This window comes from Rhinolophus sinicus, chromosome 12 (genome assembly GCF_057876585.1).
Source record: "Rhinolophus sinicus isolate RSI-liver-muscle chromosome 12, RSI-T2T, whole genome shotgun sequence".
Lineage (NCBI taxonomy): Eukaryota > Metazoa > Chordata > Mammalia > Chiroptera > Rhinolophidae > Rhinolophus > Rhinolophus sinicus.
In genome coordinates this window covers 52,352,084-52,378,871 of record NC_142512.1, presented here as the reverse complement: position 1 = coordinate 52,378,871, position 26,788 = coordinate 52,352,084, and the positions used below count along the sequence as shown (strand labels likewise).

Here is a 26,788-nt window from a genome sequence, read left to right as displayed (position 1 = left end):
CAAACTGCCATCGTGACAAGGGGTCTGGCAGTCAGCTGGCTCAGCAGTAGGAACCACGTTTTCTCCACCCAGGAGGACACCGTCAAGCCTGGAGGAACGCAACTAATGCACAAGCGAGCAGCTTCTGAGGTTTGGGGGAGGTGTGTGGGGGGGGACCGTCCAGAAGAAACCACTCCCATGGGCTTGTGATCCAGATTCCCCAAACCTGGTCTCTTTACTGGGAGCATGAAGACGGGAGTTTGGGGGATCAAGCATCGTCCTCTAAGCTGGTGTGTCAGGTACTGGCCATGCAGAGGTGGGGTGTGATGGATGGCGGGCTTAACGTCAGCCGACAGAACGCCTGTGCCTGAGAGTCACAAGAAAATAAAAACAACCCTCTCACTGAGCTGGAGGAGGAAGCTCAGGCCAAACACCCAAAGGTGCTGGGAAGGGGGGGGCGGCAGTCACTGTGCTACTCAGGTCTCCTCAGAAAGGTGAGGGCTGGTCCGCAGCAACCCTTGGCAGCAGCTGGGCAGGCCTGGGGATGGACTGGAGGCCGCAGCGGGTAGTGGGGGCTTACAGGGTCCCTTGGCAGGAGTTCACTAGAGAAACCAGTGTCGGAGTGAGTGACAGAGTAATTGGAATTTCATTTAGAAAGGGCTGGGGCTGGGGCTGGGAGATGGAAAGCATGCCAAAAAACAAGAAGTCATTCCCAGGATGAGATATGTAGACAGCTCCGTAGGGGGAAAAGACAAAAAGAAAAATACAGGCCTGTCCCTGTATTATTGATTTCCTTGAAAAAGAAAGACACCAGCTGATCCTTTAAAGTCACTCATTTCAATCTGAGCGCTGGTCACTGTTTCAAGATAGAATTCACTCACCCGGCTCCTGTTTGGGTAGTGGGCACACGCATTTTGGGATGTGGGGCAGAAATTCATTCTTCCTTAGACCCAGGATAATGTGAGGAAAGCAGAGCTTCAGCACATGGGGGGCGGGACTGTACCTGGGCCAGGGGTCCTCCCAGAGGCTCGTGCCGACACAGAACCAGAGCAGCTGGCTGAAGATACCACAGATCTCCACCAGGCCAAGCTCCCAGCGCCAGCCAGGCCTGGGCCTGGGCCAGGAAAGCTGCTCCCCTCACCACTCCCGCGGTGGCCACCCAGGAAGACGGGCATCTTCCCATGGACAAGTGGGGAGAAAAGGGTGAACGGCAAATGAAATTAGACCTTTCTGGAGCCTCCAGAACTGAACGAGGAGGAGCTGACAGAGGCACATTGTGAGAGGAAGAAAGAGAATGAAAAGACGGGTTTCCCTGGTAGTCCTGGGTCCCCAAACAGTCACCACCCTAGGAAGGATGTCCCAGATGCTGGAAGCAACACCCTGCTCCCTGCCGTGCGGCAGGCAGGACTCTCTCCTCAGCTTGCTCCCATTTACTGGACTTAGGATCTGCTCTGTTTCCAGATGCAGCCAACCCATCAGACCCTTCCATAAAGAAGCTCATCTGTCCTGTCAGTTCCTCCAGCCTGCGGGGGGCACCCTTCACATGGAACCCTACTGGAGCTGTGCTCTGGGAGCACACGGTGGTGCCCTGTACGTGTGCAGCAGTGTCCCTGAGCGCCCCCAAGTCCTGTGAAGTCCCTGCTGCCGCTAGAACTTGTGGCCCCACTTGGACATTCCCTCCACACTGGTCCTGAAGGCCTCTAGGCCACCTCTTGACCCAGAATTGGTAAGAATAAATATTCAAGTAAAGGCAGCAGTGACCCACTTATTCGCAGATGCCACCGCCCCAGGGCACAGTGGCTGATGCTGAAAGAACAAAGAGAGACGTGGCAGGGGAAGGGGGACGTCCTTGGGAAGAAGCCTTCAATTACAACGCTGCTTGAGTGAAGCGAGGGGCAGCAAGAAGACAGTGTATCGACCAGGCAGACCAGCAGGATATGCAAACACGGATCACTACACAGACACCATCCTCAGGAGTATCGCCCCAACCCTCCGCAAATGGCAGCTCCAAGTACCGACGAACAGGCGCGACCTGCCCCCCGTACCTGGGCCTGGCATCGGGGCCACCCTGCTAGCCCCGCAAGTCTGTGTCACCAGGGCCAGAGGACGGGGCTGGGCTGGGCTCCCGTCTCTGTCTCAGCTCTGTGACCCTGAGGAAGTCACTATCTCCGAGTGCCAGTTTTCTCTGCTGCAAGACGGGATGGTGTCATGGACCTTGCTGCGTGGCCAAGAGGACAAAACCAGAAATGAGAAAGTAGCTGGTAGCACGCTAAGCCAGTGCAAGACAAACCACAGCGGGAAGGACCAGTCACAGGTTGGCACGGCCCTACCCTGGGGGTGCATTACTCCCTTCTCCACCCTCAGAAAAAGAATGCCTTCCTCTCGGGTGGTACTGTTTTAGGAAGAAACCATTTGGCTCTACACGGGACTGCACACTGCTTTGCTTTAAGTATTGCAAATGTACAGAGGCAAGAGTTGCTATGTAAGACTAAGCCAAGACAGAACCAGAAAACACGGCCTCCTGGTACAGAAAGAAACCAGGACGCTTGGGGAAGGCCCGGGAGGACCCTTCCAACGTTAGCCTGAGCTCGAATTGCAGACTGCCTACCTACACCTCTAGGAAGGGAGTCCAGCACACAAAACTCCCCTGCGGTCCCCAGCATACACCCTGCTTCTTCAAGGGGATGTCTGGAGGGAGTCTGGGGAGAAGCCCCTCTGTGCGGCAGAGGGTGGCAGGTCATCCGCCGGGCACTTGTAAGCCACGTGTCTCTCTCTCCCTTGTCACCCATGCCCTGGAGGCAGATCTCAGCTCCTGCGTTCAGGGCAGGATGGCAACCAGGGTGACCTTGTTCTGTTCCGAGGCAGCCCACGAGGGTCCCCCACTCAATACCGGCGCCAGTTTGCGGCCAAGTCTCAGCCAGGAAGCGCTCCGCTCTGCCATCTGCGCTCGCGGCTCTGCGTGGCCAGTGCCTGCTGGGTGCTGGTGACCCAGCAGCAGTGTCTGTCCACCTGTAAATGGTGGATGCCGCTCCTGTGAACAGCCAGGAGCTTCCAGCACTTGGGGAATCCCACTGTACCCCCAGGGCTTCCTTTGGACACTCCTGAGGCAGCAATGACAGGGCCCAGAACCCAGGCAGGGGTGTGAATGACAGGCTGAGAAGCACGTGCATCTGAGGAAGTGAAACGGGAGCGCCTGGCAGTGCCCTTGACTCCAGGGGATGGCGACGCATGTCCCGTTTCCCAGACACTCGGGACAGTCCGATTCCTGGATGGGCCTGATTTATATACAAAGTTACTGCTTCACCAGTGGTCCCAGACTCCTGCTCACTGTACAGGAAAGAATGAAACTTAAATCCTGGCTTTGTTTCCTACCCAAGCCAGAGAAGCTCTGCAGAAAGAGTCCCAAGATATCCCCAGCCTGGAGGCAAGGTTGCTGGTTTGAAAGAGTTGGAGCATCTAACACTTTTCCTTTTGATCCTTCAAAGGAGCAGGAGGGGGGTTGTTGGGGTTCTAAGACTCCATGGCCTGCTGAAGGCAGGTCCTGATGTCAGTTCTCATGGGGTCTCATGACAGGGCCCAGGTCACTGCTGGCTCCAGCTGTGGCAGCTTGCTGGGACGCCCTGGAGAGCACGTGACTCACAGGACCCCCTGCCTCACAGCGCCCTGTAACGTGGCCACTCCAAAGAAGAAGATGGAGAAACTGACTCATCTCAGCTGCACTGGCAATCAGAGAATGTGGGCGGAGGTTGCAGGGGGCGGGGGGGGGGGGGGGGGGGGGGCGGGAGGAATTTTCCATTTGTTAAGGTCAAGGGCTTTGGGAGGCGACTGGGAGCTGCTGGTGGAGGAAGCTCCCTTCTTACAAGTAATCACAATGCTACACACAGGCCAGCCTCGGAGAGAGCTAATATCCCAAATATTCTCATTCTGGGCGTGCATCTCAGCATTCCCAAGAAGACACGGACGAGATCGTTTCCAGAGGACTTTCTGAAAATTAAACCACAAAATAAAAGCCTGTATCTTTATCCCCCGGACCTGCTAGCCTCTTAGCATTTCAATGAAGTGTTCCTGCGGAGGCCCTTTTAAACATGCGGGCCAGACAGGTGCAGCATCTCCCTAAGACAGACAGGTGACTGCACCTGGGGAGGAAGGGGGCTGACATATGCTCACTGTCCTGCCCCACATTTTGGTGAAGTCTGGCTGGCGACAAAATCAGAAACAGCTGGTAGAAAGAGGTGCACGGGAGTCTCCAGAAGGGAAGGACAATCTTCTGAATGTGAAAGACTGGGGTGCAAAGGGAAAAGGAAACCCTCGTCCCCTGTGATCCAAAGAGGCCACTTGATGGAATGAAGACAGAGGGATGAGCCCCATAGGCCAGACTGGGGAGGGAAAGAAGCCATCACCACTTCTAACAGAGAGCTCAGGACCCAGGAAGGAAACCTACACCTGCCAACCCCTCCTCCCACCTCACTCAGGGGGAGCCTGCAGAGGGAGGAGAACACCCAGCATGTAGGTTCAGGAGACACTGTTCTGCAGAAGCCTGGGACCCTGGGAGCCACACACAAACTCTGGAGACAATGGGAAGGTCCATCTGCCTTGCATTTCTCTAAACCAGGCAGAAGAGTGCATCGGAGCATAAAACCTCCTGGGCAAACCGAAGCCCTCAGCAGTGGACTGAAGGGGGCGTGGGGAGAGGAAGGGTATCAACAACCCAGAGAGAACAGGCTGTTTCTGCTCACCCTTGCTTGCCTATTGCTGTAGCTTTTGCAGGCCTGGTGGCAATTAGCTTTATAAGTTATAAGTATACTATCTGGGAGAGGAAGGCAGTAATTAATGCCTGTCTGCTTTCCTGAAGGTTTCCTTCTGTTCGGTCAGAGAGTTATTAAGATTCAGGGAGCGAGGCTTCCATCATATGGAAGCTTTACAGGAATAAATAAGTGAAGGAACAATTTAATAAGGCAATAATAATGCTTCTAAATAATTTACCAGGCAAACGGCAGCAGCCAATATTCCACGGGCTCCACATCAATTTTGCCAGGCCGATTCTGTACAGACTCCCGTGGCCCCCCCAGGGAGACACCCACCTGACGGGCCCTGCTACTGCCCCCCAATCCTGTCAGCCCCCTTCCTCCATCTCCTTCTGCCCACACTAGTTAGAGCTCTAGGTGGGTTCTTACATTTACTAACACTTTTGCTAACTTTATCAATCACGGCTTGTTGAAATGCTAAGAGGCTGGCAGGTCTGGGTTCTCCTGGATGCCCCGAGTTACTCTGCCCACCCCCAAGGCTGGGGAAGTGGGGAAGGGTGCCAGGAAGCCAAATCACTACCGAACAGCTACCAGACCTGCGGAGGGCAGAGCTCGGCTAAAATTCTTTCAGCTTTCTTTTAGGAGCATTGTACCTGAGCTCCCCCAGCCAGAGCGGAATGTGTGTAAGAAACATTGGGCTGCTCCAGAAATGCAGAGGAAAACAAATGTCTCCCATGATTTGGGCCAAAGGACTCCTTTGGTAGGTCTATGGGGTGGGACTGGGAAGGCAAAACCACCGTTCAGTGAGCAGCCCTAGGGGTTAACAGATTCAGACCCAAATAACACCGCTGGCAGGTCCTACAGGGAGCTTTGCCAGGATAGGGATGATTAAGCTAAGAGGCCAACTCCGCGAACAGCTCAGCTCTCCCGGACCTGCCTCCCAATCATCTCAGTGGCCACGTGTCACACTGTGTGTCACCTGGCACACCTAAATTTGTGTCAGGGCTAAGGAGGACCAAGAGGAAGCAGAGAATATTAACAGATACTGCAAAGGGGAAAGAGAAACATTCCTGAGTCCCACCCACAAAGCAGGCAGAGATAAGTAACTGCCTCTCCTTTTGTATCTATTACTTCTTCCCCCTGCTGTCCCCACCCAGGGCACAAAGCAATCAAGGAGGAGCCTGGGGGAGCAGGGAAGACAGGGAGAGCCGGGCTGACCCTTTCCTGTCTGTTGATTGTCAGGGGCGGCCGCACGATGCCGTAGTCCTGCCTGCCCTGTCAGGTGTCCTGGTGTCCCCACCTGTATGCTGTTGGGCTGGCCAGGAGGGCGGTCAAATCATGGAGTCTCTGGAAAATTAGCTCTGGTGCTCCTAACAGAGCTTTGCTCAGAGTGCCCCTCAAGCTCTCAGCTAAGTTGGTAAGAGTTCACCGCCCTGGAGCTGGCAATGATCTGAATGCCAACCCCAAACCACATACGACGGAGGCCTGGTCGCCAGGACATTCTGGGGCTAGAGTCTCAGTGACACGGTCCATTTTGTACCCCAAACCGAGGCCCCAGTAATAAGCCAGAGTGTGGAGCTGTGCAGACCTTGGTTTCTGGAGGAAAGCGTTCCCTGGGGAGTAGAGGTGGTTCCAACCCCCCGGCTGCCCAGGCTGCCCAGGACGGCAGAGCCAGGCGGGCCACTCACCAGGTAGATGCGGTAGGCGTCCACGCGGCGCAGGGGCCCCCAGCACAGGTCCGTGTCGTTGAACCTGGCGTCGGCCTCCACACCACAGGAGTCGTTGCCAGCGGCGCTGCTGATAAAGAGAACAATGGCTCAGTGTGGCCCTGCCTGCTTGGCTGGAAGCACAGAGAACATGACAGCCACTGAGCCTCCCTTCCCTCTACAGCTGCTGTCCATCCAACAATCTGACTTCCCACGAACCCCATTTTCCTGTCTTTAAGGGCATGCACCATAGGAAATGCCCCTAGTGGGACTCCTAGTCACTTTCCCAATGGGACAGGGCAGGGGACAGCGGTGTGGAGCGTGTCTGGAAGGACAGCAGGCACAGCTGGCTGCGGTCCATGCAGGGAAGGGCCTCAGGGACCCGCATTCTTTAGATGCTGATGGATCCCCTCGGTGGTGAGCCTCTGCCCTGACTGCCCGAGGAAGCCCACTTGGCTACAGTAGTGGGGAGGGGACACTCACCAGGACACCTGCATGAGGGAGAAGGGCACGGCGGCAGCATAGATGGCCAGGTCCCCGTACAGGTAAATGATGATGCAGAAATAGAACAAGTTGACACCCACTGGAAGGGACAAAGTCATCGGTCAGGGAGCAAGTGGGGGACTTCGGCATGCTTTTTTTGAGGACTCATCTTCTACCTCTTTCACAGCTCTCGGTTCTCTAGGTTGCATATTTTTTCCAAAAAGAGTGGAAAAGCGACTCCAAAGTCCTGTTTCTTATTCTGGCCGGCACATGATGCTGGCAGGAGATACATTTACTCATGACTCTCGCCGACGAGGGGGCTAAGTGAGGCCTGGAGGGTGGGAGAGGTTCCGAATGCAGACGGGAGCCAGGTGAATGTGAGATGTGGAGGGGAGGAGGGGAAGGAGGAGAGATGCCCAGGCAGGAGCGTGGGCCAGGGCCCCCTGCACAGCCAAACACAGGCCTCTAAGACAAAAGACTGCTACTGAGGAATTGAAAAGCAAAGAGAAGATAACCGGAAATGAATGGCCCAGCTTCTGAAGCTGAAATTGAGAGGGTAAAAAGCCCTTGATTTCCGAAAACCAAGCGTCTCATTCTGAATCTGACCTACTGACAAGCACCGGAGGGGCAGAGGCGGCCTGGGGGCTGGGGAGAGGGAGCCACAGGGGTTCACGGTCCTTACAAAGCACCTGAAAGGGAGGATGCTGGCTTGGGAGGTGTTCAACGTGAAGCTCCCGCTGCAGAGGCAAACCATGGTCCCTCCTCCTGCCACAAGGGGCCTGACTAGGAGATGGGGGTGCAGGCTCTGGTCCTAATTCCACTGGTTTCACTGCCCAACCCTGGCAAGTCCGTGACCGCCTCCACTCCTGCACAATGAGAAGGCCCCCTGTGCTAAATTCCCTGTGTAACTCCAGCTGTAAAGACTCTGAGGAAAGTGTCTGGGCCCCACAACTTCAGGGTCACAGCCCTGACAGCCAACCTCCCGTTCAGACTGACTGCTTGTTTTGATGTCACTGGTCTCCAGCTGCTGGATTCATTGAAAACAGAAAGAAAAATGAAGTGACAGTTCCCTTCTAAAGCTGGTGGCTCATCTCAGAAAAACCTCTAGGGTCCCCAGGGGGAAAGCCAGGGACATGTTTCTCCTGGGCTATATGAGGTTGGCTCTGCTCCTAGGAGTCTGGGGAAAAAAGACGAGGAAAAAAACGGTTCTTGAAAGATCCTAGGAGGGCCTCAGACAGGTTCACTGTCCAAGCTCAGGGGTCCCTGGGGTCTGTCTGCCACTCACACCCAGGCTCCAAGGATAGCCTGTGCCCCAGCTTAGACAAGCTCTGCCACCAATGCTCTCTGTACGGAGGCACTGTCCCCTCCCCACTCCCCACATCCTCCACCTTCCCACGGACTCGTGTCAGCTCTGCTTATAAACTGCCACTGGCCCTCCCTGATCAATAAATTTCATTATTAGACACAAAGTGGGAGGATCAATGAATTTCCTGAGAGGACAGCAATGACTATGCCCGGCATTTTTAATTACAAAAAATGAGTCTGGACCCCAAGGGAGCCTTCTGTGGAGGGTGGCAGCCCTTCTAAAGAGGAAGGTCATGATCTGGAAATTAGGACTAGAGCAGAGCAATGGGTTTTCAACTGGGGGCAATTTTGTCCCGCAACTCCTACTGGGGACATTTGATAATATCTGAGGACATTTTTGGTTGTCACGACTGGGAGGTGCTACTGGCAACTAGTGGGTAGAGACCAAACACGCCACTCAGCATCCTACGCTGCACAGGACAGGCCCCCACAGCAAAGAATGATCCGGCCCAAATGACAACAGCGCCGAGCTTGAGAAACCCTGGAGCAGATGAGAAGAAGACCTCCCCTAAGGAGACTGACTGGTCCCACGCGAATGTGCTTATTTTCTATTCGACTTGGGTCAACTCGGAGTCTCGTCCGTAGGGGTGAAAAAGACAAAACAGAACCACGAGTTCCTAGAATTCTTAAAGGAAATCAGGAGACGATAAAACATTACAATTAGGAAGGAGGTTTAGAAGGTACATCTCTGCCTTCCAAAGTGCGCTTTATTTCAAAAGCCTGCATTTGGAAGGAGGCCACGGCAGCTTCCAGGAGGAAAGGTTTACGCTCTCTTATCTTAGTCTAGTGAGATGGGGAGAGGCAGAAATGGAACAAAGGAAAAGCACAGAAGTGGGCAGACACAACCAGTCTGGTTTCATGAATTTTGGAAACCCTCCACAAGGCTGGTAGCGGGGGGCGGACTCAGACTCTCGGGCCACCTCTCGCTAATGACCACGACCTTCCAGAGTGGACCGTCAAATCACACCACCAATGATAAAAGGAATGCTTACTGTCCTACAGAGCAGCCAAGAAGCTTCCAGTTTCTACAGTCCCCACCCGGCTCTAAGTTAGTGCAGCCACCTTCACAAGGGGAAGCACTGGTGGAGCTGCCTCCCTCTGCAAACGGGTTCCAACAAAGGGACCGAATACCTTCCAGGATAACTGCACACACAAGGATTTATTAAGCTGTGTCTGATCTTCTATGAAGGAAAAATGGACAGGTTTGGGCATTAAAAAACAAAACTCTTACATCGCTCATTTTCCAAAAGAACAAGATTTGCCCTGGTGGTATAAGGTGTTGCTGCTGGAACGCTGAACAAGCCAGCACCTGAGCTGGGTTGGACACTTTCATCTTGAAGCCCAGCTGGCTAAGTGGCAGGTACAGAGTGGGGAGAGGTCCGTAATTGGACACTCAGATTCCCAGACAGCAGCCGGTGAGTGGGCTCCTAGCGCCCTCTGCTGGCCACCCGGAAGAGAGACAGAAACACGCACGCACAGGTGCACGTGCACAGGGGCTCTGACCACTGTCACAAGGTGGCTGCTCTGTGTCGTCCTACACAGAGCAGAAAAGAGAGACAAGTCAGGAGAAAAGAGAGACAAGTCAGAAGCAATAAGGCAAGAGGCACAACACGACCAGCTGGCCTACGGGCTCCCCTCCTTGGAAAGCTGCTTAGGATCTCCACTTCTTTATTCCGAACAAGGCACCCAGAACGCGGAGCAGCCCAGGCCTCTGTGCAAGACGTGCTGGGGGCAGGTCAGCAATCCGCTCCTCCCCAGCGCCTGCGCTATCCCGTCGTCCAGGTGGGACCCCCATTCCAAGCGCCCAGGTCTGCAGGGAAGGACCAGCTTTCCCCGTGCCCTCACCCCTCCTTGAAAAGAACAACTTATACCTTTATTGAAAAACATGGAGGCCATCTGTCCCATTTCCACCCGGTCTGTGATTTCAAACAGGTTCGGGGATCCGCGTCTCTCTGTGGAGCCAAAGGACAAGACGAGGTGGTTTGTTCACTTGGAAAAGATCCCAGAGGCGGTTGTTGAGCTCGCTGAATGCGCTAGAATAATGAAATCTCTAAGCGTTTCAAACTCGTGAGAAAACTTTCCCTAATGCTTCCTGCTCTGACCACTTAAAAACAGTCTCTAGACAGGGATCCCAGGGATGCTGGTTGCGGGGTGAGAGGGAAAGCTGGGACGCTTCGCCCTGGTTTAGCAGGACCAGGCATGAGACAGTCAGGCATGCATGGGCGCGTGCGTGCGTGTAAGGAGACAGGAGAGAGGGCAGAGACCTGATATTTACTCGAGCTTCCAGTGTGCACCGGGCATTGAACCAGGTGTTTAATCATTTCAGGAACAGCAGGAGAGGTGGGAACTGGGGTGCCAAGCTTATGTAACTTGCCCAAGCTGCAAACATTAGTAAGCGATGGAGCCGGCAGGGGTGAAGCCTGGACCCCGGGCTCCAGAGCCCTGCTCTTCTTCCTCTATCACGGTGCCGAACTAGGAACCGACCTGCAGGCAGGAAGTGCCTGGGGTCTCTGCAGAGATGCCCACCCGGGCCTCTCTCCACGAGGTCAGGGAACCTGTGGACCAGGGGAAGTGCAGGCCAGCCTGGAATCCCAAGACTTACGCACAGACAGGATGGGCCGTTTCTCGGCCCGCTCGTAGTTGTCCTGGATGAGACTGTCACTGTCAGAGGCCGTGGAGGAGTCCTCATCTTCCTCCTCCTAGGACGGGTGGGAGGAGGAAGAAAAGTAAAGAAAAAGGAGGAGCACGTTACTACAGAAAAACCCCGGGACAACGGAGAACCCATTTCCTTTGTTCTCGCTTTCTAGAGGGGACCTGGTTAGGAAGCTCTCAGCACTTCCACGCTGTCACATCAGAAGGGGCAGATGCACTCGGATGTTAGGTTCCTGGGTACAGAGGTTCCGAATGACTGAGCTGGCTTAAGGTGGGGAGAAGGAAGAGCCATGATGCAATGCTGCAAGAACAGAGGCGGCACGTGTTTTGTTACGCTTCAGCTGTGGGACAGGGTCCTTGAGTGGGGCTGTGGACACGAGCCCTCCGCATCGAGGGAAAGAACTGGCCGCTGACGGCTGACTCTTTGGTACACAACTGGCCAGAGGCACTGCCCAGAGACAAGGGCACATACACACCTGGCGGTTCTCCATCCTCTTCCAGTGGAGCTGAGCATTGGCTGCTGCCATGGCCTCCATCACAAAGGTCGTTGTCACAAAGCTGCAGGGGAAAGACGCAGGCAGGAGGTTGGAGGAGGCACCAAGAACAAGGAAAAACCATCCGCCGCCCTGACCAGACCAAAAAGCCCCAAGCATCCTGTTCTGAGAGCTGTTTCCTAGGGAACTTTCAAGATGGGTCTGACCCGATAAAAAAAATGTGTGCGAACATGTGACACCTCGTGTCCTTGTCTTGATGTTCCTGTTTACATTTAGAATGTATTTCTGACGCACAGGAGAGAGGGGAGTGAAATAAGCTGATGGGAGAGAGTGTGAGCCTGGGGCAATGCAGTACCGCACACCAAGAAGGGGGCTGGTGGGGGCAGAGGTAGGAGGGCAGACATTAGCGGAGGCTGGAAGTCGCGAAGAGGAGGCTGATTCACAGCAGGGTCCTCCCAGGGCTTCCGGGAAGGGCAGCAGGCAGCTCTTAGCTCTCCTTGCGAGGATACAGACAAGCAGTGAAGTCCCAATTACACACACTAATGGACGCAGCACAGGCATGGATAATCGAAAAGGAACGCTTGGCCCTGGAATCCATTCCCTGTGTTTTTTATTTTTTGGCAGTATTTTTACTTTCCTAATATTAAATCGGCTAATATTAAAATAAGCTTGCAATTTTAAGGCCTGAATCAAAGGGGTGATTGGGAGGTGGCACCAGGCATTTGCTGAGAAGACAGACTAGAGTGAAAAGTCATCTTTTCTTTTCCTCTGAAAGAAACTGGAGAGAACTAGACGACAGCTGGAACACACAAATGCTTGCTTCTGTCAGCAGAAGGTACAGGGGAGGGCCGCCTTCCTGCTAATAAATAAAACCTGAGGAGTGGATCTATCCTTGCCGGAACGACCTGGGATGGAATGTTCCTCTCCCTCTTTTTTGAGGCCAGCATGGCTCTGCTGTCAGTTTGGGACCCTGAGCCTTTGAGTGCTGTCGCCTGCCCCAGGCTGACTGCTGAGCCCAGCAGTCAGGTGGCAGGTGGGACAGGGGTTAAATCCACATGTACTCCATCCTGGGGGGCAGCCAGCTCTGAAACTCCCATTCCAGTCTCCTTGACACCTCCTAGAAAGGGTTCTCATGATCTTGCCTAAGTGACCCTTTTAAGGACTTTAGATTTTCCCTTCTTTTTGGAAGAAAAACTAAAATCAATCTTAATTAAGGCGTAAAGAGGCTTCTCATAGTTGCACAAAGCCACCTCATTGATCATGTTCAAATAAATGGATTGAGCAAGAAGGGGGGCATGGCGGCCCCTACCTGGGGGCCCCCCAAAATCACTTCCCATTTAGATGTCCGCCTGTGCTGAAGGTCTTCTAAAGGGGACAGCAGAGTCACAGAAGGACAAGGACGAGAGCTCTTGGCTGCCAGGGCTCACAGAATGTAATGAGCCAGTTCCCTAAGGCTCCCCCCCCCCAAGAGAAAATGTGTGAACAAACTGAAAAACACGGGCATTGTCCTATCCCATTCAGCCTCCTCAAGGTCTTAATTGCTGCCATCCACAGCCACCGACCGCCTACTTAAAACTTCCATGACCCCCACCCTCCAGGTCCCCTCACCCTGCTACACTTTGTGGGGTTTATTCCATATTACTCATCCCCTTGAAACTTATTCTACAGTTGACTTATTTAATGTTTTCACTATTTACTGTCTGTCTCCCCACCAAAAGGAGAGTTGGTGGGCTCTTTGTTTTGTCCAGTGGGGTACCCCAGTACCTAGGAACACTGCCTAGTGTCACCTCTCCCAGGGGAGGTGCTCCTGATGGTGTTGCCAGCTGTTCCCTCCCACCTTTTTTTCCACAGCTGCGGCTTCCTATTTGGTTGCGTGGGCTGGAAGTGCTTAGTCCTACATCCCTTCCCAGCCTGGGGCACAGACTTCAGAGCTGTCTGCGGAATGCCGGAGGAGAGCCTCAGGTAGAAGCCCCGGTGGTGAATCCGGCCGACACACCAGCACAAGGAGCGGAGGCTTTGAAGGCTTGGGAAGGCACTGGCCTCCTACTGGCTGTCAGGCCCAAGGGAGGGGAGAGTAACATTGATTAGATGTGTGCCTGTGTGTTTATCACTTCCTCTGTGAACTGCCTTAAGAAAATTCCAAATCATGGATGGATTTTCCATCTCACCTTCAACGATGGTCAGATTCTTTGTCTGTGACTAGGTGGTATCTTCTCAGAAATGCACACCAGGGGAGGTCCACCAGCGGGGAAGGAACACGTGAGCACCGTGTGAAACATTCCAAAGCCTACCTGGAAGCCTTCGTTTTTAATGTGTCAGGGTTGTGTGGCTGCTCCCTTAGCACCAGACACCGGAGACTTGTGTATCACCTATCCTCTGTCCAGGTCACCCCGGTTAGGACTCACCCCAGACATCCTCCTTTCCCCTATGGACACTTGCTCACACTGATGGGTTTCTGGGCAGGCGCCCTCAGCTTCGCCCCCCGCCCTCAGGCCCGTGTGACAGCTTCTTACCTCATGAAGCCCAGGAACACCAGCATGATCAAGCTGACGAGCCAGCCAGCGGTGGCGAAGGCCTTGGGCATGGTGAGCGCGCCGGTGCCCACGATGAGGTTAAACATGTACACCAGTCCAACCTGGAGCCAAGGGAAGTGACAGTCAAGCCCCGAAATTAACGTCTCCCCGCACCGGCTCCCAGGACGCCCCTGGGCGGCAGCAAAACCGAGGCAGCTAGGAAGCCAGACTGGAGACGGAAGTGGGTGAGAACTCCAGAAGGTTCCTAGGTTCTCAGGAGGCATGCTCTGCTGTGGGACATTGGGGACCAAACAGCGACCCTCGGAGGACTCAAGTACACATTCTATCAATCTTCAAATGTTTGCAACCATCAGTTTCATTCTCCATTTTTGCTGCTGTCATTTCGTATTATTTAAAGCCGAGTCATATGTGTCTGCTCTCTGCTCAACCAGACTGCAGGCTTCCTGAGGACACACCACTGTATCTGCTCTTCCACTTTCCCCACACGGCTGTGCACGTGACCCAATCCTCCCCTCCCCCCTTCTTGCCATTGTGCTTTGGGGACCCCGACATTCCTGCTCCTTCCCTTTCCCTGCCCTCCTCACCATGCTGATTTCAAGAATTGAGGGGAAAAAGAGACAGAATTTACACGCCATAACATTCACCCTTCTAAAGCACACAGGCCAGTGGTTTTTAGTACATTCACAAAGTTGTGCAACTAGTCCCACTGTCTACTTCCAACTCAGCACCCCCAGAATACCCTGCATCCACCAGCAGCTGGGCCCCATTGCCCGGGCCCCTGGCCCCTGGCCCCTGGCAATCACCTCAGGTGGAACTGCTGGGTCGCTGAGTTCAGGTTTTAAACTTAACTCTAATTCATGCCAACTCGACTCTAGGTCAGTTCATTACAATCATTTCTTTCCAAGATCTTGACCATGAAATTCCTTTCTCTGACCCAAAGCCCTTGCCTTCCACAACCCTCTCCATTCCCACTGAACCTCCTCTGTCCCCATCAGGACTTCCTGTCCCTCCAACCTTCCCTATCCAGGCCACCACCGCCATGTGACCTCACTTACATTCTTGGGCGTCACTTAGAGTCAGCTAGTTCCGCAGAGCACGCACTGCCCCCGAGCTCCCCTGCCCTAACCTCTCTGACCCCCAGCCTTGACGGGGGGGGGGGGGGGGGGGGGAATGACACAGCACCTGTTTCTTCGACTCCCTCATACAAAACTGCTAAAGGTTCCTGGAATTTTTTGAAAACTTATAATGACGGGTCCCACAACGAAGGATGGATCCTTCACCCGTGTCACCTTCACAGCATGTTTTCTTTACTCCTCACCATGGTCTTCCGAGCATTTCCCACGTAACTGCTCCAAACCTGTCTTCAAGCCCCCAGACCCATGACCGTCATCTTTCTCAGATGAAGACTGCATCTCCTATGTCGTGGAGGTGACAGGCCATCTGACATGCACTCCCCATGCCTCTCGCCTTCGTAGCTCAAAAGTCAACTGTCTGTGTCCCCCCGAGCCTCCTCCCTGTCTTTGGGGAACAGGTGTCCTCCCTTTTTGCTGCGAGGCTCAGCCCTTCTTTCTGGAATCCTCTCCTCCTACCAGCTCATCACCTCTGTCTGACGTATACATCCTTGACTCCCTGACCCTTTTAAAACATCACCCTCTCACTTTCCCTTAACCAAACTCACTGAAGAAGCAACCTAGATCCTCCGCCTGCCTTTCCAAGTTCCTATGCTTGTAGTGCCCGGCCCCAGACCCTGAACCTGCACTCTTAAAAGTCACCGGCCTCCTTTCTTACCACTCCCCACCCCAGTGCTCGTGGTTTTCCTCTGAAGAACCTTCTGTGGCCACCTCTGGCTCCTATTCTCATTTACAATTCAAATTAATCACCTCGGCCTGGACTAAGACAGCAGCTTCCTAAATGGTCCTCCTGTTCTCTGCTGAATTGGCTGACGTACCGTTTGCTTTACCACTTGTTTCTGATCATTTAAAAACAGCGGAAACACTTGGTCTCTGGGAACACCTGCCCGTCCCTCATTTTTACTTCCCCGTTTTTAGATGCACTTTTCTACATTTAAAATTTTTTCTAAGATACCCATCTGCTACGTTTTTTAAATCAGAAACACACCCACTGGGGACAATCCTCCCAGCCTCAGTCAGATTTTTAAGGAAAAAACAGAGTTAGGGAGCATCCACTACCTTGGGGCCCTTGACAGGCAGGAAGGAGGAGTAGGCAGTGGTTAGGGAGGGACAGGCTCCTGGGCATCCAAGCGCTGGACAAATATAAGGGCACCCTGGAAAGAGGAAAGGGTTCTGCCCAGTGCATCTGCACTTGGCACAGGGCACCAAGCCCACTGCGCCTCTTGCCCAGCCCCACCCAGCATTCGGGGCCCATTCAAATGATATGTCCACTACAAAGCCCACGCCAGGCTCCCAAACTTGTCTTGTCCCTGGGGCGAGAACACTTCTCATGCCCTGGCTGGGGTTTTTGGTGCTGGTGTGGTGTATTTATCGTTTCCCCGTCACTAAATCTTAAGCTCGTTATGGCCTGTGTCTCACTTCTCTTGGCGTTTCACAAGGTGCCTGCCTGGCACACAGGCTCAAGACAGGAACCCTCCATGAAGCTGACTGCACCTGGCCCATGTTCTTTCTGATGCGTATCTGACAGTCTTTGTCCGTTTTAAATATCACAGTCTCAGTCTGATCCCACAGACAGATCCCAAAAGGATTAAAACATGTCTGAATCGTCTTCCTGATTGGGTGGCAACACACTGTGATGTGACTCCCCTACTGGGAGTCCTGGCCCACGGCGGTCTTGCGAGACTAAATGTGAGGGTGGCAGCTGGGTGGGAAACGACACACAACCCATCATCACTGGCCTTCTGAACCGGAAGTTCCCAGTGCTGGCTTTTCACAGGTAACTGTGAATGTCTATAAGAAACCAATTTTGGGGGCCAGCCCGGTGGCTCAGGCAGTTGGAATTCTGTGCTAACTCCGAAGGCTGCCGGTTCGATTCCCACACGGGCCAGTGGGCTCTCAACCACAAGGTTGCTGGTTCGACTCACGCAAGGGAAGGTGGGCTGTGCCCCCTGCAACTAGCAACGGCAACTGGACCTGGAGCTGAGCTGCGCCCTCCACAACTAAGATTGAAAGGACAAGACCTTGACTTGGAAAAAAGTCCTGGAAGTACACACTGTTCCCCAATAAAATCTTAAAAAAAAAAAAAGGAAACCAATTTTTACTTTTGTTGGGGTGAGTTTGATCACTGCACTTTGAGCCTGTTATATCCAAGTACGGGACTGAACGGGACTGAGTCATTTAGCTAGCTCGGTTCTGCCTATTTACTCAACAACTCCGAGCGTCTTCCATGGACCTGGCCCTGGAACCTAGGATGTGACGGTGAGAAAGACAGGCGTGGCCCTTGACCTCCTGCAGGAGAGAGGCAACAAGAACACAACGATGACAGCCTCAGAGACGCGTTCTGAAAGAAAGAAGTGACAAAGCACAATGGGAACACGGTAAATAGAGGGCACTCAGGAAGGCCTCGTGGCGACATTCAAGCCGGGACCTGAAGGATGAGAAGGAGCCGCTCAGGCAAAGGGCCAGGAAGTGACGTCCAGGTAAAGGCCGGAGGTGGGAAAAAGGGCGACAGGTTTGAGGTGCCTCGAGGCGGGCGTGGCTGAAGCACAAGCCGGTGGCAGTCGGACTGCACGGAGCCCTGGTGCCCGTGACAGGGAGTTCGAGGTCCTGCAGGGTTGTAAGTGGGACACTAACAGCCCAGGCCTCAGCTGATGACCTGACGTCTGACCTCCCTGCAGCTTTGTTCTCTCCGTATCACTTTTATGAACAGCAACACTTCTGAAGGGTAGAACCTTATTTTTTTTATGGAAAACGGCCCTGGTGGTGGTTCTCACGATGAAAGTAAAGAGAAAGCAAAGAGGCCTAAGAAAGTGATGGTTCTTGGCCAGAAGTTTTATGGGGAAATGAACTAGTGCAAGAGGCATTTGTAAAATCAGGGTGCCTAAAGGTCTTAGGGTATAAAAGTCAGGGTTTTATTGTAGGTCAGGGTTTCTCAGCCTGAGCACTGCTGACAGCTGAGGTCAGCTGATTCTCTATTGTGGGGGGTGGTGGTGCTGTCCTGTGTTGTAGGATGTTCAGCAGCATCCCTGGCCTCTACCCGCTAGATTCTAGTACCCCGACCTTGCCCCCAGATTGTGACAATTGAAAATGTCTCCAGACATTGCCAAATATCCCCTGGGGGGGCGGGCGAGACTGTCACCAGCGAGGATCACTGCTAAGACACAGTGAAATAAGTACACTGTCTATAGAAACTTAAAATAATTCTCAGTGAAAAACGCCCTTTAAAAACTTTACAAAGAAGTCCATTAGGGATAAACTGCTGGCAATTCGGAGCAGGTGGGTAATCTCATTTGTCTTGTGTTGTTGCTACCGAAGCAAGCATCCTGGGTCCCGTGGGGCTCAGGGAATCGTGTATGATAATCCAAAGCTTCTTCACCTTCCTGGAAAGACTTAAATCCTCTTTCACTTCAGTAAAGGTGGCCGATAAAGACCAATCATTAGGAGCAGACTCTGGAGGCAGGAAGCAAACCTGAGCTGGGTCAAAGGTGGGTGTGGAGCAGGAGGAAGAGGACGGAGACATTCTCTTCTGCTGGTACGGGCCAGTTCTTGGGGACAGCCTGCTGAGAAGTGTGGCTGAAAGCTGAGGAGTAAAGCTCCACTGCAGTGTCAGCAGAGACCTATGCGCTGTGGCCCCTGCAGGCCAAACCGAGCTTCCTCTCCCTCTCGGCTCTTCCTGTGAGGCTGCACTGGAGAAGCACAGTCCCTGTTCCCTGGGATGGCCGACCTGCTCCCCTATGCTCCAGGACGTTCAGTTGCAGCATTCCAGCTGCCTCATCTCCCGCCAGCTGCCTCACCCACAGATGTGTGTGCGTGCGGCTGGGTCACGGGCATCTTTCAACAGCTTCCCCATTGACCGTTGTCAAAGGAAACAGAAGGCAGCAGAGATGGGGAGGTGACCACTAGAGCTTAAGGCTGTGAAACCAGTACTCTTTCCTTCGAAAGCAACAGCAACGATGTTTGGCAAGACTGGCTGGCGGAAGGCAGCCTCAGCAGCTGGTCCTTGTGAAGCCACCTCACCCTCTATTTTGATCCCACAATCCCTTCAGTCCTGAGCCCCGCCAGGTCCCCGTATATGGGGCCGTACGGGCCTGAATCGTGTTCCTGTGTTCAGCAGTATCCTTGACAGGGCCCGTTACAAATATTTTATGCAGCATAATGCGAGCTAAGGCAAAGGTCCTCAACATTCCTGAAGGGGACAAGCACTCACAACAGGGCAACACAGAGGTGGGGAGACGCCTTGTGCTGGGAATGACCAGGTCAAGGGCATATTCACAGACTATGGAAGTGCCCCAGTCTCCTGATGTGCCACAGCACGTTCTGCCCACACTGTGCTGAGCAGGGGAATTCTAAGCAGCACCCACTGTAAAGCCAGTTCCACAGCCTGTCTGGGATCAGGGGACAAGGAAACTTTCACCCTTCTGTAAGGTTCCTTATCCACCGAGCCCAGATCTTGGCCTCACGGGGGGGATCAAGAACCATTCTCCCAGGATGATGGAGTGAAGGAAACCTCAGGAAGAAGGCACATTCTCTCCTCAAACCCTGACCACTAACGTCTGGTAATGCTACCTCGTTCTCAACGCCACCCAGAAGTTGTTTATGGCAAATGCCCAGAGTAGGCCCTCAAAAAAACCCAAACACATAGGAAAGGGGGGGGGGGGGAAATAAGAGAAAAGCAGAACCCACTGGAGCTTTTCGGGTGCGTGCCCAATTTCCTGTGGGCACAAGCTGACACGTGAAATGATTACCTGAACAACCGGAGACATAAGAAACGTGGGCATATCAGAGTTTTTTCCTTCCCCAAACTCAGTCACAGACATGACTCATTTCTAAGTTATCAGGTATTGTGAGAAGCACAAGGAACCGTGGTGACTCTTATGGACAGTGTGGACACTGCTGATACCAAGAGGAGGCTGTGGGCTGTTACACAATTCCTCAGATGAGAGGGACGCGATTCAGCGATTCAATTCATTCCAAGATTCAAGGAAGACTTCCTCTGATAAATTCCTGAGGTTCTGAAGCCCTTTGGTGCTACACACGAATGGCGCACACCCAGCACGAAGACCCTGGTGTAAGGAAGGCTTTTTCCCAGCTGTTCCCAGAGATGCTTCCTTATCCATCACACAGCGCGAGAGTCTGTGAAGCTAGCAGGGATCCCCAGGCTAGGAAGGTAAGTACAAAGGAGGGCAGCTGTCTAAGAGTATATAAGTTCTAGAACAGGGGTGTCCAAACTTTTTTCAATGTTTTTCACCAAGGGCCATATGCGGTAAAATACACAAACAGTCGGGCCACTCACTCGAGGTGAAGTACGTATTGCCTCACCTGGTTTATTTAAGTAAACTAAATATATTTTTGGAATTTGCTGCGGGCCAATTAACAATGGATTGCGGGCCACAGTTGGCCCGCAGGCTGCAGTTTGGACACCCCTGTTCTAGAACGAGGACTCTTGCTTCTTTCCCTGGGCTACTTGTTAGCAACGTGAGTCAATCATTTGATTATTCTACTCCTCCTTCTACTTCTCCAGGCAAGAGGACTCCATGATGAAACCATAACCAGTCTTATAATACACAAAAAAGATAAACTGAGTGTGTGTGGGGGGTGGCGTGGGGGGCAGGGGGTAATGCGGACCCAAGAAGGGAGCAATCAATCATTCCAAGTTTTCTAACTACAGACTCCACGAAATTGCAACTGGAAGTGTCCGCATGCTTTCTCTGCCTCTTACACCATCCAAGACTACAAAAGTTGTGCAACTTAAAATTCAGCTGAAAATCAAAGTGGTTTCAAACTGCTGAGAGGAGCAAAACCCTGAGTCAACAGCTGTCAGTCACTGCCCATCTGAACTGGCAGGCAGCACACACGCAAGTGATAGTAGCCCTGAGGTAAATATTACAAAGAGTTAGCAAGTTAATTTTGTTTTCTTGACCACTGTCTGATCAACACCTAAAAAGTGAACGAACCTGACTCTCACAACATGTTCTCAGCCAGGACAGCCGCGAAATGGCTGCAGCTAAATCCATCCCCCCACCCCTTCCCCCAGGGTCTAGGCAAACAGGGCATTCAGTAGCACAGTCCCCCGGACGCAGAGTGCTTCCCTGGAAGCCAGGAGCACTGATGTGGGCAAAACAGGTTCCAAAAGTAAAACTCACGTAGGGAGAGTAGAGCTCTCCGGTCTCTGTGATTTCACCCGCCATTTCCAAAAGTGAGGAAGGGTCCTTCCGCAGCTGAGCTTCCTTCGGTGCGGGGGGCTCCGGCTACTGCAGCTCCCTAAAGCAAAAGAGATTTCAACTTTATGATGGACCTAGATGGGGTGGTGGGAGGTCTGCAGACCCCCTCAGCCCCGTCCCTTTATCACAGACACTTACGGCCTCCATATCTGTCACAAGACAGCAGGGAGGGAAGGGTCTCCCTGGATGACTGACACCTGGCTGGACTCTGCTGTGCAGGGCATGAATCTATTCAATGCTGCTCAGACCCCAAGAGATATAAGGGGGCTTAGAAGCCACTAGGTCACACCCACCAAAAGCGCCCCTTCCCACCAGTAACTGTCTCCCTCCTCCGCCTAAGGCGAGGGTCCGGGGCTTTCCTAGGTCGCCCTCCAACCCAAATCCTTGCCCCAAAGCCTCTCCTTTTTAACCGGGCCTCCAGTTCCCGCCCTTCCCCAACCTGCCTTAGGGCTCCCCACCCTTAAGCCTCTCCCTCTTCTCAAGGGCTCCGCTCCGAGGCTCCACCGACTTCTTCCCCTCCTGGAGGAAGCCCGGAGTCTGGCGCTGCCCGAGCCCATCCCACCCTCGCGCCCGACCCCTCACCTGCAGCGTAGCTCGCTCGGGACGCCACTGCCGCCACCTCCAGCCCCTCCGCTGTGGCCGGCGCCAGCTGTCCTACACCAGCGCCCCCAGCGCGCAGGCGCTCGCGCCTGGAGCCCACTTAGTCCGCGCGCGCCTCGGGCGGGGCGCAGCGCGCTGATTGGGCGCCTCGCGGAGGCGGGACCGGGATTGGACCTGGAGGCTGCCGTCTGCGTGGCGGAAGTGGGCGGGGTGCGCTCCCAGGCGCATGCGGGAGGGGCGACCGTCGGCCGGGTCGGGCAGCGGGGCTGGTTAGTAGAGGTGGAGCGTAACTTCTGCTGGGGAAGGGTGTTGTCAGCTCGGAGTGGGTGTGAACTTGGTGGTTTTGGGCCCCCGGTGGTTGGGTTCGGGGGTGAGGGCAGAGGAGAGTAGCCTATAACTCCGCATAAAGTGGAGGGGACTGAGAACTTAGGCTTGCCTCACCCTAAAGTGGCCTGGTGGACCTGGCTTGCGAGGTGGGGAAGAGGGAGGGCCAGAGCCCAGAGGAGTGGTTGGAAATAGGTTTACGGCAGGGCTGGAAGTTGATTCTGGGGCGGAGTTTCACGACTGGACGAGTGATGGGAGCCTTGGGGGTAGGTCTTGGTGCGTAGGTTTGAGGCGTCGAAGTGGGGCGCAAGGGACAAGCAGAAATCGCAGCTCCGGCCTGGCTCCTGGAGATGAGTGTCAAGGATTGCTTAACTATCTATAGCCGGCCTGGCTCCCCTTCTTGCAAGGGGTCCTTGTTCTCTGAAATGTTTGAAAATTAAGAAGGGCCGAGGCCCTTCTGACAACTTAGTCCCAGGAGGCATTTAGCGAATTGAGAGCCTGGGCTCCCAGCTTAAGTGGGAGAAAACTCGCGCGGGGCCCTGAGGTCTTTGCCCTTCCCACCCGCAGGCCACTACGATGAGGTTAAATCAGAACATCTTGCTGCTGGGGAAGAAGGTGGTGCTGGTACCCTACACCTCACTGCACGTGCCTAGGTAACGTGGGATGCAAGCCAGCTCTAGAAGGTGCAGCGAGGAGGGCCAGCCTCCCTTAGCCCAAATCTCAAAGGCCATTTCCTCTGAGAAGGAGAAACATGGGTTTGAGAAGTAATTCAGGAAAAAGAAATCTGAAGCGAGAACTATGACTCTCCTGGAGGAAGTCACCCATCCCCCTGCTTTTCCCTTTCACCCTCTCAGCTTCCTTTTTGGCCTTTCAGCAGAGACTTATTTTATGTAAACTAAATGTATGTAAGAAACCAAGAAATTGTCTTCTCACTTACTTGTAAATTAATGACATATACTCAGTTCCTGGGGGCTTCATGTTAGCTTGTCCTAAAAGTGAGCTGATGGGTCGTTCTGATGTCTGTTTGGAAAGGCCAGGACTGAGTCACAGGGAGGGACTCTTGGGGCAGCCAGCACAGTCTGGTAGACTGGCATGGTGGTGGGGTAGGGTGTTCTCTACTTGTAGATTTCCTTTTGGGAGATTCCTGGTGCCCAGCCTTTGGGGATCTGTCCATATTTCTTTGCTGAGTTTGGCTTGCCATACACTTCCCCTGAGGAATTTGAGGAATGTTTGGCCTCAGACTGCTCCCCTGAATTGACCCCCGAGACAGGATGGGAAGCTGGACGGATAGAACTCCTGACCCCTCCTGCTGTTGTCTTGTGGGCCTTGTGCTGTGGCCATCTGCCTGAGGAACCCTTATAATCCTTTCTTTGGGTCTTCCATGACTCCTGTGTTAGCCCTGTAGGGTTCACCCTTCTGCCATCCATTTCTTCATCTCACAGTGTCAGACCCACGCTTCCAAATCAGCCCTGCCTGCCAAAGGCCATCCCTCTGTCCCTGCAGGTACCACGAGTGGATGAAATCAGAGGAGCTGCAGCGATTGACAGCCTCCGAGCCGCTGACCCTGGAGCAGGAGTATGCGATGCAGCGCAGCTGGCGTGAAGATGCAGACAGTGAGAAGTGGAGGCCCTGGGCTGGGCTGGTAGTGGGAGAGCTGACTCCCGAGGCAGTCTCCAGGTTCCCTCCCTTTCTCATTCCCAGCTGTAGCCCTTCTGGAGCCACAGAAGCCTTTTGAAAAGCACTTCATGAAAAGCCTCAAGGTGCCTGAAACCCTCAGACTCTGATGACCACTGAGGCTGGTCCATGTGGCTGATGCTTCTGTCCTCTTCCCCACTCACTGCACCAGGCTTGGAAGGATTTAAAGTATTTGGGGCTCTGGCTGTAATTGAGGCCTTGCTTCTCATGTCCCTTGCTGCAAGCCGTGTAGTTATTGCTCTTTGGGTCCCCCACTTTCTGAGAATATGGGTAAAAGCCATCATTTTCCAAAACGATGTTTGGAAAAAGGCGTTGTTTCCTGCAAGAGGCAGATTTAGGCTTTGGAATCAGCCGAAGGAAGCCCTGCCCCCCCCCCCCCTTTCTCCCACCTGACTCAGAGATGGTCGTTCTCTGGCTTGGGTAGGAAGACTGTCCTCACTGCATTTCTTTAGGGAGTTAGGTGATAACCCTGTTGCCTCCCTCCTTAGAGTGTACCTTCATTGTGATGGATGCAGAGAAGTGGCAGGCCCAGCCAGGCACCACCGAGGAGAGCTGCATGGCGGGAGACGTGAACCTCTTCCTCACAGATCTAGGGGACCCCTCCTTGGGGGAGATTGAGGTCATGATTGCAGGTTTGTTCCATCTGGCCCTGCCTTCTCTCCCTTCTGGCCCTCGGATCTGCTGAACCTTAAGCCAGCCAAGGCTGCATAGGGACCTCAGAAAGCCCAATGGGAGGCTCTGGTTGGGGCTGACGGCCACTCGGCACCCATATGTAGCTGTGGTGAACTTAACCTTTAGTTTTTAGGGTCTTCAGACTTCAGTCCATCCCATTTTGAGGGTGTGCTGGGGACGCTCCAGAAATAGTCTTGCCTGGAGCATCTTCCCACGCTGCGGGAGGAGCCCCTCCAGTTTGCGTCCTTGGTTTTTAGCCTTCTCCTGAGGGGTTGAGGCGGCACACTGAGCTTCAGAGATCAGCTCTGGGTCAGGTGACTGGGTGCATTCAAGCTGAGACCTTGGGCAAGTCATTTACCTTCTCATGGCCTCTGAGTACTTATCTGCAGAATGGTAATTACAAACTTTGTAGAGTGATGAGGATTAAATGAGATCGTATCTGGTAACTCCCTGCTCTGGCGCCGTCACGTGGTGTCAGTGATTACTGTTTTCTCCTAGAGCCCGACTGCAGGGGCAAGGGCTTCGGCACTGAGGCTGTTCTCATGATGATGTCTTATGGTAAGAAGTCGGAGCGGACAATGTGGGGAGATGTGGCCAGGCCCCAGGAGAGGGCTAGCGCATGTTGGGAGTGACCCTTCTTCAGGCCTGGAGGGGGTGGGGGTAGGGGTGTGGCAGGTGCCTCCACCACAGACCGGGACAGGAGGGGTGGAATGTGCTGGAGGGACCTTCATCCTGCAGCTTGTCCCTCTCTGATCTCTGGGAGGAGTGACCAAGCTAGGTCTGACCAAGTTTGAGGCTAAAATCGGGCAAGGAAATGAACCGAGCATCCGGATGTTCCAAAAACTTCACTTTGAGCAGGTAAGGCTGTCACCGGCAGGAGGGTGAAGCCTGGGTCTGGGTGGTGGGGTCTGCTGGTGCTAGAACTTGTGGCTGTAACTTAGCCAACCCTGATCTCTCTGGCTCACTAGGTGGCTGTAAGCAGCGTCTTCCAGGAGGTGACGCTCAGACTGACGATGAGTGAGCCGGAGCGGCAGTGGCTTCTGGAGCAGACCAGCCACGTGGAAGAGAAGCCTTACAGAGATGGGTAGTGGGAGCCCCGCTGACAGAGCCCTGCAGCAGGAGGCAAACGGTGGAGCCTTTGGGGCCGAGTGCTCCTGGTCCCGCTCCAGGCTGGGAATCTCCTCTCGGGGCCTTTCAGACTTTGGGCCGGACTTGCCCTCAGGCTGGCAGTATGGCTGAGGGACTCCAGGGCGCCCCTCCTCCCAGCCAAACCTGCACTCAGACTCTGGGAACCTGGAGTGGACAGTATGAATCCATGGGAGGAGGCAGGGTGGAGCTGGAGCTGGAGCTGGAGACGAAGGGTGCCTGGTGAATAGGCAGGCCCTCCCTTTCCCCTGGGAAGCCAGAGGTGCCGCCCTGGGGCTGAGGCCCTAGCCAGGAGTAAAGCATACTGCATGGCCAGCTTTCCGTTTCCTCATGGGCCCGTGTAGACGTGAGCCCCTAGGAGGCCCAGCCAGCAGTGCCCGGTCCAGCGTGGGAGTGACAGGACAGGGGTAGCTCAGTGCTCTAGGCCGGGTGTGACCCTGGGAGCTTTGGAAATGAGTGAGCTTGGCCCTGTTAGGACAGAGAGATGGCTTAGAAAGTGGGCGAGTGTCCTTGCTCCTCCTTTCTCTTCTTTGGAGCCAGTTTTGAATGTTGAATAAATTAGTTTTGGACACAGCTCCTTGTGGCCGGATCACCCCTCTGCTGAAAGCCTCAGGCCTCCTGCTCTCCACTCCTCACCCTTACACCTCTGGGAGAAGCTGCACCTGGCAAGGCCACGAGGGGGCGTCGGAGGCACAGGTTCTGGATGATCAGGCTGCCTTGAGAGGGTGCTTAACAGGCCGAGCTGGGCCAGGTCTCCCCACCTCAGAGCGAGGGGGACACCCTTTCACTTCTCACCGTCCTCAAACCCTGTCGTAATCTGGGGTGGCCATCCAGAAAGGCCAGGCCAGTTTCAAAACACAATCATGGTGGAGACTCTTGAGGGCAGCTAGGACATTTCTGAGGGGAAGAAGCAATCCCAGGCAAGTTGAGGTGGCTTGCCTGAGGCCACCTGATGGCAGAACCAGAACTATGGCTGAAGCCTCCCAGCTCCCAGTCCCCTTGATTCTGCCATCTGACACGAGGTTATGCATGTAAAAAAAGG

The 26,788-nt window shown here is 53.9% G+C and overlaps 2 protein-coding genes across 9 annotated transcripts in view; one reads left to right on the top strand and one right to left on the bottom strand.

Annotated features, from left to right (window-relative positions):
* SLC38A12 (solute carrier family 38 member 12) overlaps positions 1–22,035 on the bottom strand; it is a 54,932-nt gene extending 32,897 nt beyond the window's left edge. Inside the window, exons 1-8 of one of the 2 annotated variants that reach the window (XM_019745605.3) lie at positions 21,892–22,035; positions 21,232–21,349; positions 13,938–14,059; positions 11,407–11,488; positions 10,881–10,977; positions 10,150–10,230; positions 6,914–7,013; positions 6,413–6,521 (exon numbers count right to left, since the gene is read on the bottom strand). In XM_019745605.3, coding sequence (XP_019601164.2) covers positions 6,413–6,521; positions 6,914–7,013; positions 10,150–10,230; positions 10,881–10,977; positions 11,407–11,488; positions 13,938–14,059; positions 21,232–21,276 — 636 coding nt within the window. In that variant the 5' untranslated portion in view covers positions 21,277–21,349; positions 21,892–22,035. The remainder of the gene's footprint in view (positions 1–6,412; positions 6,522–6,913; positions 7,014–10,149; positions 10,231–10,880; positions 10,978–11,406; positions 11,489–13,937; positions 14,060–21,231; positions 21,350–21,891) is intronic. The other variant, XM_019745606.3, reaches the window with a different exon arrangement.
* A 90-nt stretch (positions 22,036–22,125) lies between these two features.
* On the top strand, positions 22,126–26,319 carry NAT9 (N-acetyltransferase 9). Of its 7 annotated transcripts, none has more exons than XM_019745523.3 (7): positions 22,126–22,178; positions 22,801–22,886; positions 23,737–23,846; positions 24,417–24,560; positions 25,099–25,158; positions 25,364–25,458; positions 25,569–26,319. In XM_019745523.3, the coding sequence occupies exons 2-7, from the start codon at positions 22,810–22,812 to the stop codon at positions 25,686–25,688; spliced, it is 606 nt and encodes a 201-aa protein (XP_019601082.1). In that variant the 5' UTR covers positions 22,126–22,178; positions 22,801–22,809; the 3' UTR covers positions 25,689–26,319. The 7 variants fall into 7 exon arrangements, with proteins under 7 accessions (XP_019601082.1, XP_019601081.1, XP_074175446.1 ...); XM_019745522.3 differs by having other exon boundaries at positions 22,136–22,235; XM_019745524.3 differs by lacking the exon at positions 22,126–22,178 and adding an exon at positions 22,190–22,231.
* Positions 26,320–26,788: the final 469 nt, after the last annotated feature.